We start from the raw sequence: 16,054 nt of genomic DNA on the forward strand, positions 1-16,054 counted from the left end.
TTCAGCGCATTGCAGCTCTCGTCAAAATGGGCCCATCCGAACCAGTCTATCACAGGTTGATCAGTAAAGGCGTTACAGCCAATCAGGATGCTCTATGTACCGTACAAGGTTGTAGCTTCAACTACGGAGTTCCAAGTCAACTACGGACATCACCTGGAACTTCCGTTCATTAACACCTTGACTCTCCAACTTCGCCGTTGACATATTCAACCTCATCCTCCGACCTTAAAGCTGTTCTTTGAACCGTCGCGAAGATGGAGGGCATGTTCTACAACGTCGCCAATGGGTGAGGGTCCTATGACATCGTATATCGTGTGGACATGTATTGACAGCTGCCTAGCTACATGGAGGGCATTGTTCGAGGTTATAGAGACCAGCTGCTCACCAGTCAGAACTATAATAACCTAACACAATGCGAGACCATCGATGGTAAGGCGTTGAACAATGATCCTCCATTGGAAACCCATCTAATTTCCCCCAGATGTCAAACTCCAGCTCTCCCCAGCCTATGGCGATTTCCTTTCCTCCCTGCCTCCGAATCCCTCAACATCAGCTTTGGCAGCCAAGACCACAGACAAGCTCGTCGCCGAATTCAGATACCTGCAAGCAAATGCCACAGGGTCGCTCGCAAAGTTTATGGAGTATTTGACCTATGGTTACATGATCGACAACGTTGCTCTTCTGATCACCGGAACCCTCCATGAACGCGACACAAGAGAGCTGTTGGAACGGTGCCATCCCCTTGGCTGGTTTGAGACGATGCCCGTCCTGTGCGTGGCGACCAATATCGAGGAGCTGTACAACTCTGTGCTCATCGAGACCCCGCTTGCGGCGTATTTCAAAGGCTCGTTAAGCCACCAGGACCTGGACGAACTGAACATCGAGATCATCCGGAACACGCTGTATAAGAACTATCTCGAGGACTTCTACGCGTTCGTGAACACGCATCCCGACCTGTCCGGGACGCCGACGGCGGAAGTCATGTCCGAGATCCTCGAATTCGAAGCCGACCGACGAAGCATCAACATCACGATCAACTCGTTTGGCACCGAGCTGTCCAAAGCCGAGAGGAGGAAGCTATACCCTGCAGTCGGACGGCTTTATCCGGAAGGCAGCTTAATGCTCTCTCGAGCGGATGATCTCGAAGGGGTTCGCATCGCGGTGGATAGCATCTCGGACTACAAGACCATGTTCGACCAGACCGGACTGAATCAAACGGGGTCCAGTATTAGCAACATGGCTGGCGGTGCGGGAGCCGAGAAGAGTCTTGAGGATCATTTCTACCAGAAGGAAATGGAGATTTCCAAGCTTGCGTTCACCCGACAGTTCGCTCACGGCATTGTCTATGCATGGGTCAAGTTGAAGGAACAGGTATGTCGTGCTTCGGTCCGAAGCCCCTAGCATCTCTAACATTGTCACAGGAGATACGTAATATCACTTGGATTTCCGAGTGCATTGCACAGAACCAAAAAGAGCGGATTGGGAACTATATCAGTGTCTTCTAGAGAGCGGGTTTGATCATGCGCTTGGCGTTGGGCGAATCATCCGGACCGTTGGGTGCGAGGCTTGCGCGCATTTACGACTTATTGCTGAAGCTAATGTGTCAATAACAATTGTTTCCCTATTGCCTTACTCAAATCTAAAAGATTTTGCCAATCTGCTCGACTCAAGGGGGCTGGATTACATTGTCAGATATGGATCATCTCTCATCTGACCGAATGCGTCAGACCAAGCATCTGCTTCCCATGCGTATTCACTCTTTTTCTAAGTTTCATTGTTTCTTGTATGCTCTGCAAATATCCTGACACATCGCCTGCGCTCAGACTCGTAAGGATCGTTCCAGTCTATGCCATCGAAGGTGGGTGTCCAGATCCTACGACCAGCAGTCGCAAATGTTGGCTGATAGAAATGGTAATAGTATATTCCTTGCGCGTTTTACGCAAAATCTTTCCCGACGCGATCGAGTAGCCCTGATACGACTCGTACTTTCGGATCAAGGAAACTGGGGGAATTGACTGTTGATAAATCAATAAAAAAAATCCTACAGGCCGGTATTGTGGTAGAGTTCTTCAACTTGACCCGCTTCCTCTTCATCGGCTCCCCTCAATAACCAGGGGCATGGTGTGCTCCGCCACAGAAAGGCAGACTCGATGCTTTAACTCAGTTAACGGTTGCCCAGAGGCTACAGCCAACGGCGGGGTATACATCGTATACTTCACGAATGTCCCAACTTCGGCACGTCGCAAACTCCACTTTTAGGTTCGCTGATCCCTATCTCGCCGTTCAATACTGTCAATGAATGAGACCTGAATATGGGCAAACATTTCGACTGGCCCTGGAAGAAGGGAAAACGGCCTGTGTCCCCTCCTCCAACAGGACAAAATGGTCATGGTGGACCTTCCGCTCCGTAAGTCTCACCTCTGTTAAAATATGACGAAGGTCCTTACCGTCAGGCTAGGACCTCCTCAAAGCAAGCCGAAAAATCAGATACGACTTCTGCGAAATCCCCATCGCCTCTTACCCAAGGCGAGATCTTTGGGGCACAGGGAGATAAGCTGTCCAATGAATGCAACTATAACGATGCTATAGCCATGTATACAGCAGCTCTAGGAAGCATGCCGACAAACACTCACCTGTTGATCAGTCGTTGCATTGCGTACCAGCTGTCCCAGCCGCCACGGATAGATCGTGCTATGCTGGATGCCAACACCGCTATCCGGGTCGACTCTAGCTGCTGGCAAGGCTGGTATCAGCGCGGAGAGCTGTTGCAAGACGCTGGATACTCGTCGTCGGCAATTGAGTCTCTACGACGTGCAGAACAACTAGCCGGCGGCACAGACAAGTTAACTGTACGGAGAGCCATCGCTCAGGCGTCCGCACAAGACAAAGCTGCACAGGCAGCCCCAACTACCGGGTTTGCCGTTCCTCTGTCGCCGCACCCAACTGGTTCTCCAGCTGCTTCCCCCACTCAATCCACTGATTTTCCAGTCGGGAATGCCAGTACGTCTTCTCAGGCGGAAAAACCGCATGCCCCATCCCAGCCGCCTACAACTCCATCGGAACACCCCTTGCAGCAGACAGTACCCCAAGTATCAGCGTCAACCCTTCCAGTGCAGCCACCGATTCATCCATCCCCTCAACCTATGGCTTCGCAATCTCAATCTCCAACGCCGCAGAGCCAGCCTTCCACGGGCAGCGCCATGCCTTTCAGGTCTGCGACGGTGCATGGACCGCCTAGCTCGACCCCAGGTCAAGTGAGCAGTTCGACCGGTAGTCAGAATGCTCCACCAGGCAGGTTTTGTTTCACCAGAATACATATGTTGCTAACATCCTTCAGCAGCATCGGGCAGTAGCGCAGCTCCTGGTACGACAAGTATTAGCCGAGCTTACAACACGACTTCTGTTAGCGAAACTCCCGCGTCCAGCATCCCGATCACTTCAGACGACTTCATAGATATGTCGGATATGACACCCTCTGATCCACCCCCAGCTTATGCCCCAAGTCCAGGCTATCAGGCTTGGACAAGCGCGCCACTCTCCCCACAGACGCTATCTGCCCGTCTGGCTCAATTGCAGACTGCAATGACAACTCGAAACAGGGGCGGCCTTTCTCTCAGACCTTTTACGTCAGCAGTCGACATTGATGCCGTCTGCCTGCTCTATATCGGGTTGACTGAATCGGAGTTGACAGCACGCGAGTTGCCCATCCCAATATACATTCATCCAAGCTTCCGTATGTGGTACGTCGTAACCCTGGATGGGGCAACAACTGATGGAGAATAGGACTTAGCGCCGTCGATATGCTTAAATATCCTGCAAATACCTTCCTGGATATGGATTGCACGAGTGTTAGTAACTACGATGGCAAATTGCCCGGCACTGTTACGGTATCTGGCTGGTCGGAGGAATATAGGGCGCATCAATTGATAGCCAAACCGGTCGTGCAGCTATCTGTAGAAGGTCGAAGAACCATACCAGAATTGCCAATTGATCAGGTCGTGGAGCGCATGCGCAAGTTGCAAGTGTTTCGCACCCTTGAGGATAATGAAGGGTTGGTGAAGCTGCTAGGCATGTCTCAGTAAGTCTAGAAGGCAACCACGTTCGTTGTAAGTTTGGCTAACCATGTAGACTGGAAGCTTTACAAGCAGGCCTCGTCGGCGGAACCAGACAGAAGCAAATCGAAGTCCTTTGTATGGCAGTCAGCAGAAGCGTGACCGATTGCCCGACTCGGTTTGTCGATTTCAGTAAGGATAGAATGTTCAGTGTGCATACGCTTGGGACAGCAGCACAAGGAAGCCGTGGCCTCGGGAACTTCCTTTTTCAGATCGTGTTGGGATTCGAAATACTGATTCGGCTTCGAAAGGAGTCGCTGTCGACCAAGTACGCGATGGTTGTTACCGACAACATCTCCGCCATGACGGTGCTCGCCGAGCTGTGGATGGACAATGTAACCGTCAGTGGCCCCAACCAAAACACCTCGGCCACCACGACCACCACTACAACCACGGCAGCCACGACGACTACGACGGCCCCGCCTCGATACACGCTCTGTACGCACAGCTATAATACAAGAGTTCAGGGTCTGATCCAGTTTGCCGAGACCATATCCTGGCCATACATGGACGAGGTGAGGCAATATATTGAGACTGCCTACCTCCACCTCTCATCGGGAACGGGGACCGTGAGCTTCGACATTTGCGATTGGTTGTTTGGATTAATCCTGCCGGGGAAGATCTTTCAACACCGCATCATGTGTTGCCTCGTCTACGCCTCTCCCACGATCCGCAGCATCGGCCCGGCTCCATTTTACGAGAACGGCATCATCGTGGGGAATAAGAGCTACTGGCCCAAACGGACGGTTCTAGGACGCATCCTCGGAGGACTTAAAAACTCTAGATCTATGGGTGGCTGGATCGGACCCGTTCCGAAGCCGATCGGGAACCTTTCCGGTTGGGTCAGGCTCAGGGCGAGGCCTGTTGACGTTCCGATCCCTGTGAGCGCTCCGCCTGGCCAGAGTGCACTGCACCATCTGGGAGTCGATCAGCCTGCAACGAACGAGGAGCTGGAGAGAAGCATCCAAGAGATAATGGACGAGAACGAGTGGATCAAGCCCGACCCTCCGACAAAACCATCGAATGACACGCGAAAATCGGTATTTAAGGGCATCCGACTCGAATTGCTCCCAATAGTCTCAAACACGCCATACCTGCTGACACCTGCACACCCGAAGGAAGAATATCGAGCAATGCTCGACTTCGAAGTGAACGGCGTCGCAACGACATTTACGCTCTATTCGATCCCCGTCTTCGTCGCCGCTCCGCCGTGCATCGGCGTCCACGTCCTCCATCGACGGCGGGTACAGAACCAGCTACAGAACATCCTCAAGGTGTCCGAGCTCAAGGACGAGTCGCCCTTGAGTAGTGAGCTGGTCATCATCGACGCGCTCGGAGACGGTGAGGAGGTCGTGGCCCGCGCTTGGTGTGCTGAGAAGGGGCGACATGCGGTGGTGAGGCGAGGCAATGACTGCTGCTTCTCGTGCGCGGTCACCGTGGCATCGCAGAGAACGGGGTTGAATATTAACGTTATTATCTGGAGCCAGTAATTCCTTGGAGTTCGACTGCATCTTGTAGATATAAGCGAAGGGAAGTTCGGAGTTAGTGTGATAGGAGGTATGCAAAGGAATTATAGTAGTTATTCTGGTAGTTATCGACAATCTGAATGAGGCCTCGAAAGGTCAGCAAGGAGTGCAAGGCCTTATATAATGCGTTGCGAGGCCGCTCTAGGAAATTGTGCCCTAGGCGTGCCTAGGTTAAATTGGGCGATTAATTTCCATTATTACTAGTGTTGGGGACAAATCTCAAAACCTTGGGGACGAATCTCACCAGGCACAGTTTGTGAAGTACTCAAGGAGTCAAGGCCCATAAGGCTGCTTACGCCACGATATAAATTGCATCTTTGGTATGAACCGGCGGCCGAAGAGTCCACCACTCGGTGCTTCATCATCTTTGACCAAATGTCGCAACGTAAAGCATCAAGTAGAACTCAGGTCTTGGAGTGTCACGAACTTTCTTCAACCACATTTACCCTCTATCCAACGATTTGCTTATCCTCTGATTCCTCGCCATTGATCCTTCCACTTTCAGCTGTCCCGCATCCACCCCCAATTGACCACGGCTATGCCCCCCGCTAAATCCAACCGCCTCCGCTACAAATCCACTACCACCGCCCCCCCCAAATCCCGCTTCCGATCTCGCTCTGCCTCCCCCATCCGCGAGTCCCGACACCGCCGCGACCACGACCGTGACCGCCGCCGCGACCACGAGCGCGAATGGGACCGCGCGCGACCGCTCCACGAAGAGCATCGGTACCGCGAGTCGCGCCGCGACCGGGACGGCGAGGGGGACGTCGAAAGGCAGCGGACGGTAAGGCGGGAGTCGGATGATTTTAGGAATAGTCCGGATCCGCGGAGGCGGGATAGTGATAAGTGGACGGGGAGGGAGAGGGATCGGGGACTAGAGGGTGATCGAGAGGGCGGCGGTAGGTTGAGGAAGGCGGGGGGAATGGATTCACCGAATGCGGCAAGCGTAGATGCGAAATTTGGGGTGCCGGGAACGCCTGGAACGCCGGGAACGCCAAAGGAGAAGGAAAAGAAGTTTGAGAAGCCGAAGGTGACGAGGAACGCGCCGCCGGTTACGTTTATCCTGGTTACGGTGAACGATCGGTTAGGGACAAAGGCTCAGGTCCCGTGTTTGGCTTCAGATACCGTCCGTATGTCGAGATCCTCTCTTTCTGTTAGGGTTTGGTGCTGATTTCCATCCTCACAGGCGATTTCAAGCTGCTGGTGGCGGCAAAGATTGGTCGACAACCTCACGAGATCATGATCAAGCGGCAGGGACAGCGCCCGTTTAAGGATAACTTGACGTTGGACGATTACGAGGTCAGCAATGGGGTTCAGCTTGACCTGGAGTTGAGCACCGGGGATTGAGCGAATATGAGCCACGCTTGGTCCGAAGGCATAAGATGGATAGATGAATTGCAGGGGGGTATTATGATTACCCGCCCGGAAGACAGTTGGAGGTGCTGGAGGGAGTGTACCTGGTCGATTTGAGACCGGATCGAGACCACGGACCGTTCGTACCAATATTGGCGACTTTCTTACGATTTCGGACTACCGAAAGCCGTTTGATTGCGGCATGTACAATTGGGCGAGCCACAGCCTGTGCTGATGGAACAGGGTCACGGATAAGAAAAGTTCAAGTGCCGGCGAAGCAAGAGCCTTGACTGCATCGCAATGGCGGGGAAGGAGTTCATTTGAGGATGTACTTGGGCCAGTTAGGCTTACGGTCGTTTCCAGATCACCCTTTGCCGTCTGAACACCTTCCATAGTGCGGCTAAATCCCCAGCCGCTCAATCCGCCTCTGTCAGAGCCTTGTTCATGATGCCATCATCGTTCCACCTCATCGTAGTGTCCTACATGTCATGCATCGTCTCAAAGCAAGCTCTTGACCACCTGTCCCCCTTCCCAGCTCTCCCCACCCTCCAACTTCACCCACTCCTTGACCGACCCGGCCTCCACGCAGAGCATCCCTCGGTATCCCTTCGGGTCGTCCCCCTTCGGCGCAAAGTCCCCCATCGCCTCCGCGCCCTCCTTCCATGGGTTCCACACCACCACATCCGGCATGTTGTCCCGGCTGATCTCGAAGCGTGGCGTGCCGGCTGGGTTCGATGAGGCGCCGGATGCGTCGCAGATCGCGAGGATCGTGGAGGCGCCGCCCGGGGGATAGTAGACGCGGTCGGTGGTTCCGGGGATGGAGACGAAGGGCTCAGATTGGGTGGCGTCGGTTTTCAGGACTTTGTCGACATAAGGGGAGGCGGAGAGGCCGGCAATGCGGGCGGTGTGGACGTCCTAGGGATATCAGCAATGAAATTCGGAAGAGGCGTGAAGATGAATACATACTTTGATCTTGAAGTACGAATGCAACAGCGTGGTGAACTCAAACGCTTTATCGCCGGTGTTCTGGATGGTGATCATGGTCCTCAACGAGTCCTTCGACAAAGTGACGCTGTAGACCAGCCCGAACTCGTATGGCCATGCCGACTTTGACTTCTCGTCAAGTCCATTGCTGTATAGCCCAAAGTCCAGCTTGACAGTATCATCTCCAGCCGACTTGGGCGTATCGGACTCGGATTTGGAGCTCCCAAGGAACTCCCAACGGGAGCTGCGAGCAAACCCATGCTGAGGGAGGGCGCTGGTGGCGTGGTTTGCAGGCGGAGGACCGAAAACCTGGCAAAGGATTAGTCTAGTTTCCAGACGGGTTCAGGAGCAATAATGTGTTCCGGATATCAAAAGGTACATACAGGAAACACAACCGGAATCCCACCACGGACCGGCTTGGACCCATCTAGGATCGCCTTCTCGCTCAGCCATAGGTTTTCCACGCCGTTGCTCTTCCACGAGATCACGGTGGCGCCGTGGAGGAGGATCTCGATCGATTCTCCTGATGGAAGGGTCGCTCGCACCCGGCCGTTATCAACGATGTCAACAGTCGGCTGGGGCGCGTGGGAACTCGGTGAGATCGCCGAAGGCTTATGGGGACGGTCAACCATTTTGGATAGTAGGTTTTGGACTTGAGTCAGGTACTCCTCTATCCTTCAGGTTAGCACCTGTAGATTGTTGTTGGTTTGAGGTTCGAGGGATGGAGATACCTACAGGCGTTGATGGAGGTTGAAATTGGGTGAAAGTCTAGAGCAAGGAGGATGGTCCTTATACCTGACTGACTCTCGAGTACTAATACGAAGGTCTGATGCAATGGGCCTTGAAACGGTTTCACGACGTCGTGTCACTTTGTGCAAGGTATGGTAGGTTGTTTGCAGCGGTGTGGGTGGAATGGAGGTGGCGGGATGCGGACGTCTGCCTTTGAACCTGGAGGCGTACAACTCACAATTCACGGTATACTGTAGGCAACAGTAAATAGGGATTGGACTTTGTCAACGAACTGTCAAGCGAGAAGATTACTAGTGCTTAGACATGTCGTTGAGGGGAATGAAGTGATATTAATATTACCGTCCTTGCCTCCACCCCCACCTTCTGCTGGTCTAGACGTCACTGGTTCGATTCTGCTACATGGTGTGTGGGGTAGCGTCTGAGAGTGTCAGAAATCGGTATTAAATATTTCAGGAACATCAAACCCCAGGCTTCTAGAACGATCTGGCATGAAATCCAGCGGTTCTTCTCGCTGTTAAAAAACATCTCACATTTAAAGTAAATGGATACTATCCAGGCAGTCACGCCATTCCAGCGAACATCGATGGGGACGAGGAATCCTGGAACTGATGAGATGAAGCCTTATGAATGGCCAGAGTACAATTTGCCTGGCATCACTAATCGGTGATGTTCTTCCGTGGTGGTATCTACCACATACATATACAAGCACTGTAAACCTGGCGCCAGTCGTCAATGTCCTTCGCCGTCTCTCCCTCGTCGTCCGGCCTCATGCACCTCCTTTCGCAATTCGAATAAGAGATCGTCAACCTCTCTCTCCTCCTTTCCCACGAACGCCAGCTTCTTGCAATCCTCCAGTACCCCTCTTAATTTCTCCATCATGCTACGCGGAGTACGTATGGTCCGCAAGGGCTGAGTCTCCGTAACATCCTCTTGGGTATTGTTCTCCCCCTCCTCATGCTCCATATCTTCTAGCTTCCGCTTTCCTTTCGACTCCCTCTGAGAAGGAGTCGTCGGCACAGATATGCTGTCGACTGGATCTTGAGAGTTCTGGGGGTCCTGGGAGTTCCTGAAACTGCGGAATGGACTGAGGCTGCTCAGGGCGTCGAAGCTGGCTCGCATTAGAGATCGCATCGGTTGACTTGGCGTCTCCGTCTGGGATGGCTTCGGGAATATTGGTGCCACATCTCCGTGAGAGGTAAGGCCCTTGATGCCAGAGTTCGGCTTCGACTTCGGCGGTGATAAGCGCTCTTTATCGCCTAAACCGTTCTTTGGAAGGGCACCAGTCTTCTTCTCCGGCGTCAGTGGGAAACGACGGAGGAAAAATGCATCGTCTTGCTTGAGTTGAACTCCATTATCGGGCGGAGGTTTCGAGATGGCATCTGTAAGAGAACGATCCACTCGTTGTCGCTTGTGTCGAGGCGCATTATGTTCTAGGTCATCAGGCTCTCCGGTCTCCGTTGGGACATTGACTGCCTTGGGACTGATCCTTGTGCGATCAGGCCGATAGAAAGAGGTATCGATATCGAGTGGACCTGCGGATCGAGTTCGGCGTGCGCTGGATTCTTCCCCTCGACGTACTATCTCCTCGCTGTGGGCGCTGCCCCAATTCCTGACCTTGCCATTTGTTGCAAGTTGGCGAGTCGGGATATCCTGTGACTCAGATCTCGAGGATGGCAGTTTGGCGCTCGATCTATGAACCGGCTCCGCCGACAGATAGCCCGTTTCGGTTGACGGTATCACAACTTCGCTGCCTTCATCTGCGAGTTCTTTCTTTTCTGAAACGCCCTGCTCCTTAGCAAGCTGAAATCCCTTGGAAGCCAACCAGTGAAGTGTAGGCTTGCTGTGAGCCACAGTACTGATAAAGGTGTTGGGACGCTTTTGCATTGGATGGGCAGTGTGCTGATCCAAATGCTGTCGTTTGGCAGAGGGTTTATCAAAGACGTTGTCGTCCGGATTGCGCTTTCGTGACAAAACTTGGACAACCACCTCTGCCTGTCTTTTGAAGGTCTGACCATTCGACCCTTCATCGTTGGCAGCACCATCCGAACTTGGAAATGAGTTCTCAACACGGCTAACATCTGCTTCGTCGGACTGGATGTTCCCGTGTACAGGCTGTGGGTGCGGACAACCATGCGTTGTATCATTCTTCTTCAAGTCTGTGCATGGTACTTGGACATGATTTGTGTCGGACAACTTTGGAACCTCGCTGGTGCCGTCATGCTGTGGAGTTTGCAACTGTCGCTCTTTCTGCCTTGTTGCCAACGTCTTGCCTTTTATGAAAGTCTCTGAAGGTCCATTCCTGCTGTCTGCGCGTAGAGTCCTGGTATCCTCGTCGAGTTCCAGGGCACCACCGTCTAAGTTGGACCCATTGTCAGTGGGCGTAACCTTGGCATGGGTGCTGGCCATGAGATCAGCCGGTCGGCCGAGACCGAGAATGCTGGAGGAGAGACTCGTTTCCTCGACTTCGAGTTCTCGGCGCCAGCTTTCAGCAGCTTCCCAGGCTAGCTGCGACGCGGGAGATTCAAGATTAGTCGATGCGGGTCCAGGGGTATCGACATGGCTGGATTGTTTGGTAATAAGGGAAGGGTCGGATTCAGTCATCGATATCTCCGCAGTAGCACCCGATGCAAATGAGCATAAGACTGTTGACCCCTCAGCCTGGCATTCCACTACCTCTTGAGTGCCCGTTTCCTTGGCTTGTTCCATCCCCACTAGCGACACAGGGCGGGTGTTGCCCATGGTTTCTTTAGCTGCTTCTGCGGTCGGGTTGGGTTGCTCCAGACTATCGTGATGGTGGGTCATATGGGCAAGACCGAGAGCCAACTTCGAGACCTCACAGCCGTCACTTGTATCGGTAGTTTCTGTTGCCTTGCGATCCGTGGAATGGGCTTCAGGCTCTTGCGCCTCCTCTTCCAGATTGTTCCCATCCGTTTCTGCAGGGATAACTTCCATGATCCTCTCAAGTTCGGGATCCTCAACCTCTGGAGGGGAGGATGGTATATCCTCATCAAAGTCCGGATCTTCATGCGATTGATGCCTCATTGCTTCTCTCCTCTTCATTGCAGAACCAGGTGTTGGAGATGAACTCAGATAATGCTCCATAGATCTTGAATGTCTTGACTGCAAAACTGGAGGCGTAGTGAGCCGTGTTTGCCGACTATAATGCAGAAATTGATTACTGCTCTGCTTCGATTCCGGCTCCGTAGCGGGCTTCCGAACACTGGACGGCTCCAGTTCTGAACGAAGGTCCGAGAACATTGCCTTGTCCTGCGCTTGACGGTCTCGCACTTCTTTCTGTCTCTCGGTGAGTAGCTGTGACTCCATAACAAATGGTGTATCTGCAGGGTTCTCCGATGGCTCAATCGAGGTAAACATGACTTGAGAATCATCGTGGCGAGTAGGGAACCGAAGCTCTGGATCTCTCCGTACGGATGAAAGCTGTGTCGTATGGTCCACAGGGAAATTGGTCCGCCGCGAGGGAGAGAGTGGGACTGATTGAGTGCTACGTAGCAGTGGAGATTTGGGCCAAGCGACTGGCATCGTCGCATTCTCCTTTTCATCTTCTTCGGTAAAGAAGTATGATTGAGTATGAATAGGCTATAAAGGGTCAGCAAACAGTGCATTGAGAAATTAGAGTGCGATACTAACAGTTTGAGATGTCGAATCTTCCAGGCCGGGAAGCTGGAGGTCGGCAATAGAGCGAAGCTTTTCGAGGATATCTCGGAGAGAAGATGGGTAGTTCAAGCTGGTCTCCGCTCCAAAGCACGCATTACATTCACGGATAGACACATTCAGTACGGAGCGGTATCGTGACTGTAAACTAGCCTTGAAGAAGGGCTCGAAGGCTGCCAAAAGCAGGCTCTTGCCACTATCAATGGTTGCGATGCAGCGCCACATCATCTCATTAAGCTCTCGAACCTAATGTATGTGAGCACTGAAATGAGCAGAACTGAAGTATAAGAGACATACCGATGCAATCAAACTTGATCTGAGCCCTGAGCCTTGCTGAACTGGTGTTGAGTAATTCATCCATATGCAAACTGCGGGTTGCAAGGTCTTCAAGCTACCACTGCGGTATGCCATGGGAATGCGCTGCAGAAAACCATTCAAGGAACATATGAAGCGTATCGGGAGGTCTTTGTTCCACTTCGACCCATGTGTTGATTCCCGTAGCATTGATTGCGACAGGCCATCAATCAAAAGGAAGAAGTAATTGTAAGGACAATTTTCAGCCGGCTTGCGGCCACGAGATGCCTTCTTCCCTTTCCAACTTCCGGGGCCGGATTTTGCAGGAGCAAGTACCGTGGGTGGAACCTCTGCTTCTAGCATTGAGATGCAGAATTCGCGGTGACTTTCGACAGAGATCTCTGACTTGTGCTCCTCCAAGATGGCCTTAGCTAGCGGCTCAGTGAGAAGGCGAACGACTTCTGCATGTCCTGCAGATTTCTTGATTGCCTTGACGCAAGTATCATGGAGATTCCCGATGGCAGAAGTAGAAGGCCAGTGCACCAGCGTGGACTCGCGCAAGGAGGACTTGAAGATTTGAAGCAATGGGGGGAACAGCTGTTGAAGTTTGGTCGGCGAATTTAGGGTAGACATCTTTGTGTCCAGGATAGCAGTGACCTCGCTCAGAAAAAAATCTCTTAGGGTCTTTCCGGACTCAGATCTCATTGATGGTGACCGAGTCAACAAAACGCCATGAGCCTCGCTCAGCAGGTCAAGTTTGGATCGGCTGTTCGGGAGACCGGGAAGAGCACATTGAACCATTAGTTGGACCGTCTCCAGATAGTTCTGGGAGGTGTTGTCGTGGAGCATTTCGCTGTGAGTCGAGGTTGCCAGCTCAACAATCTCAAAGAGCCCACAGGTGTATGTGTTCTGGGCCTGCAGAGATCCATCCCAGGGTGTCAGAAACTTCTCGACAAATATCACGGGGTTGAGTTTCTGGGCCATGTCCGTTATGATATCTTTGAAGCAGGAGCTAAACAATTTGGACTTGCAGGAGCTATGATTCTTCCAGAACCGGAAGAGGAAATTGAAGATGTGGGAATAGGCCGTTTTCGCTTCTCGAGTCATATTGATTTCCTTGGAACCGGCGTCGGAAATCGCTGTCAGGAGGGCCAACCAGACGTCTCTCGGAGAGCAGACGTTGTCAATGTCCGGGCCCTGTCCCAGATTCCACGAATCTGGACTGAGGATCCTTTCGAGAACTTGAAGGATCCCTCCGGTATTGGTCCGTATCCATTGGGGCTCGAGAGGAGAGAGCTCCTGTGGCTTGCAACTCATGGAATTGGTGCCCAAGTCCATAATGGCCCGCCCTTCCACCCAGGACTTGTGTGGGAACCCGCCAAGCAGGGCCATCAAAGTACGACTGATTTGTATAATCGAAGTTCTTGAACCGTGAGGCATGGCGAAAATGACCTTCTCCACATACCGCATCCAGTAAATGTCCAGCTGTTCGTGAGAAGCTGTCGGCTTGAGAGCGTAGTAAAGCAAGTTGCAATAACTGTAGAGAGCGGAACTTCGTAGACGTCGGTTGCTATCATCCTCCTTCTCTGATAGCCTTCGCTTGAGCGGTGTTAGCAGCAGGTCTCGAAGCTGGTCACTGGTGTCCAAGTCCGGTTGTGACGTGTATATCAGGCAGTTCCACGCCATATATGCCCGCACTTTGGTTCGAATATCGGAGCAGTTCAAGCAGTTTTGGATTAGGCGTAGCCATGTCTTCATGCAAGGCCATTTGATCCGAGCGGAGGGAGAGCCAGATCGTAGCATCAAGACCACTGAAGCCCATATCTGAGGGACGTCCTGGCTCTGGTGTTTATCTTTCAGCAACACGTCAAGCCGTTGGACCAGGAACTCGCAGTAGGTTTGACCATTGCTCGGCTTTCTCTCCAGCACTTCTTTGACTCCCTTGGTGATCTCGGGTCGGTCACCAAGTGCCCTCCCCGTTGCAACTGCAAGTTCAATTGCTCGGGCGCGGATCTCGTTGTGTGTACTAAGAAAGCCATGGAACATGTACGGAAGAAACTTCGGGATATGGGAGCTGATCAAGTCAGGGACCTGTTTTAGGAGACGGTGCAGAACCAGTAACCGAGTTCCTAGTATCCCATTGCTCCGGTAGCTATCGATAGCTTTAAGGCCAGAGAGAAGGCGATGCATTCGGTCGTGGTTCATCATTTGCGGTTGTATCTGGAGATGTACTAAGAGCTGAAGTCGCGCGATAATCCGCTGCTTGGTGACTTGGGGTTTGTGAAACGCGGCGATAATTTCCTCGAGCAATGCCTGTCCAAAGGCAACGTCAACGCTATCTGCGACTTGTGGTATTCTCAGCAATGCAGCGAGAAGCTTGATCGCATTGAGCTCTAGCCTGTTCAAAGCTGCCGAAGGGTTGCTTGATGGTTGCATGTCTTGTAGGATGGCTTTGGTAAAGAGGGGAAGTTTTTCGACCAAGGAGGAGGCGTCGGGGACATTGTCGAATGCCTGGAGAGAAGCGAGCAAAGTCGTATAGGCGTCGTTTCGATTGTCCATGTCTTCGGTGGTCAACTGCTTTGAGATAGAGTCCAGCATACCTCCGAAGGTTTGATTGTTGTGTTGCGGAATTGGAGACGATAGCGAGTCCACGGTAGGGGCTGGTCCTTGAGCCTTGAGGATCGATTTGAGTAGTCTTCTCTCTCGTGAAGGAGGTAGTTGCTTTAATGGTGTGGAAACCGTTCCATCTGTGGTATAGACTGGGGCTTGGTGGTAATTCTTCCATCCCGAGAAAGCGACCTTTTTCTTGCTCTCACTACCGGAACCAGCTGCAGAAGGAGTATGAGCCTGTGGGGAAGAAGCGGGTGGGGTATCTTGGGCCGACTCGTTCGCAGGAATCTTCACCGAAGACTTGACTGCATTGTCAATGTCCAAGCCCGAACTAAGGAATTGTAGAGTCTCCTCAATGATCTCGTCATTCTCGCTCGGGGGAGTTGGCTCACGAGAGGAGAGCCTCCGAAACGGATCCGAGGAGAGGACTTGAACCATTTTTCCGGTCTCATGAAGTCAAACTAAACATAAAAACGCCCGCCATCCGTGGAAAGAGAACCGAAATGCTAACGATGAATCAGGATTGAAATTGTAATTGAAAGTCCTCCACAGGGCACAGTCCTCATATGAAGATATGAGGTTGGACGTTGGAGTTCCACTTTCCGAAGCTTGAGCACGCGTCGTTGGTTCGCGTCGCGCGTCAGTTCAGGTTCAGGTTGGCGTCTAAGGCCACAAGGCGCCAAAGTTTCGACACGCTCTGCTCAACTTCTAGCGACGCGAAGTTTGGGCTTCAGTTTCAGATTTCCACTCCAT

The 16,054-nt window shown here is 52.4% G+C and overlaps 5 protein-coding genes across 5 annotated transcripts; 3 read left to right on the forward strand and 2 right to left on the reverse strand.

Annotated features, from left to right (window-relative positions):
- The first annotated feature begins 1 nt into the window (after nt 1).
- Nucleotides 2–1,675, forward strand: P152DRAFT_319027 (vacuolar ATP synthase subunit D). Its single transcript, XM_033675202.1, has 3 exons — nt 2–429; nt 482–1,371; nt 1,422–1,675. Exons 1-3 carry the CDS (start codon nt 345–347, stop codon nt 1,503–1,505), a joined length of 1,059 nt encoding a protein of 352 aa, XP_033535061.1. The 5' UTR covers nt 2–344; the 3' UTR covers nt 1,506–1,675.
- A 550-nt stretch (nt 1,676–2,225) lies between these two features.
- On the forward strand, nt 2,226–5,712 carry P152DRAFT_457795 (uncharacterized protein). Its single transcript, XM_033679302.1, has 5 exons — nt 2,226–2,407; nt 2,459–3,291; nt 3,338–3,733; nt 3,784–4,078; nt 4,129–5,712. Exons 1-5 carry the CDS (start codon nt 2,313–2,315, stop codon nt 5,600–5,602), a joined length of 3,093 nt encoding a protein of 1,030 aa, XP_033535062.1. The 5' UTR covers nt 2,226–2,312; the 3' UTR covers nt 5,603–5,712.
- An 848-nt stretch (nt 5,713–6,560) lies between these two features.
- P152DRAFT_395600 (ubiquitin-like protein) lies at nt 6,561–6,985 on the forward strand (the record flags this gene model as incomplete). Its single annotated transcript, XM_033676311.1, has 2 exons — nt 6,561–6,768; nt 6,825–6,985. 2 exons carry the CDS (start codon nt 6,561–6,563, stop codon nt 6,983–6,985), a joined length of 369 nt encoding a protein of 122 aa, XP_033535063.1.
- A 92-nt stretch (nt 6,986–7,077) lies between these two features.
- P152DRAFT_457798 (putative glucose-6-phosphate 1-epimerase) lies at nt 7,078–9,031 on the reverse strand. Its single transcript, XM_033679303.1, has 4 exons — nt 8,711–9,031; nt 8,359–8,645; nt 7,958–8,284; nt 7,078–7,906 (listed from the first exon to the last, which is right to left on the reverse strand). Exons 2-4 carry the CDS (start codon nt 8,605–8,607, stop codon nt 7,490–7,492), a joined length of 993 nt encoding a protein of 330 aa, XP_033535064.1. The 5' UTR covers nt 8,608–8,645; nt 8,711–9,031; the 3' UTR covers nt 7,078–7,489.
- Nucleotides 9,032–9,222: 191 nt separating this feature from the next.
- P152DRAFT_513662 (uncharacterized protein) lies at nt 9,223–15,842 on the reverse strand. Its single transcript, XM_033682812.1, has 3 exons — nt 12,695–15,842; nt 12,374–12,643; nt 9,223–12,322 (listed from the first exon to the last, which is right to left on the reverse strand). Exons 1-3 carry the CDS (start codon nt 15,737–15,739, stop codon nt 9,455–9,457), a joined length of 6,183 nt encoding a protein of 2,060 aa, XP_033535065.1. The 5' UTR covers nt 15,740–15,842; the 3' UTR covers nt 9,223–9,454.
- Between the last annotated feature and the right edge of the window lie 212 nt (nt 15,843–16,054).

Source organism: Eremomyces bilateralis, assembly GCF_010015585.1.
Source record: "Eremomyces bilateralis CBS 781.70 unplaced genomic scaffold P152scaffold_7, whole genome shotgun sequence".
Lineage (NCBI taxonomy): Eukaryota > Fungi > Ascomycota > Dothideomycetes > Eremomycetales > Eremomycetaceae > Eremomyces > Eremomyces bilateralis.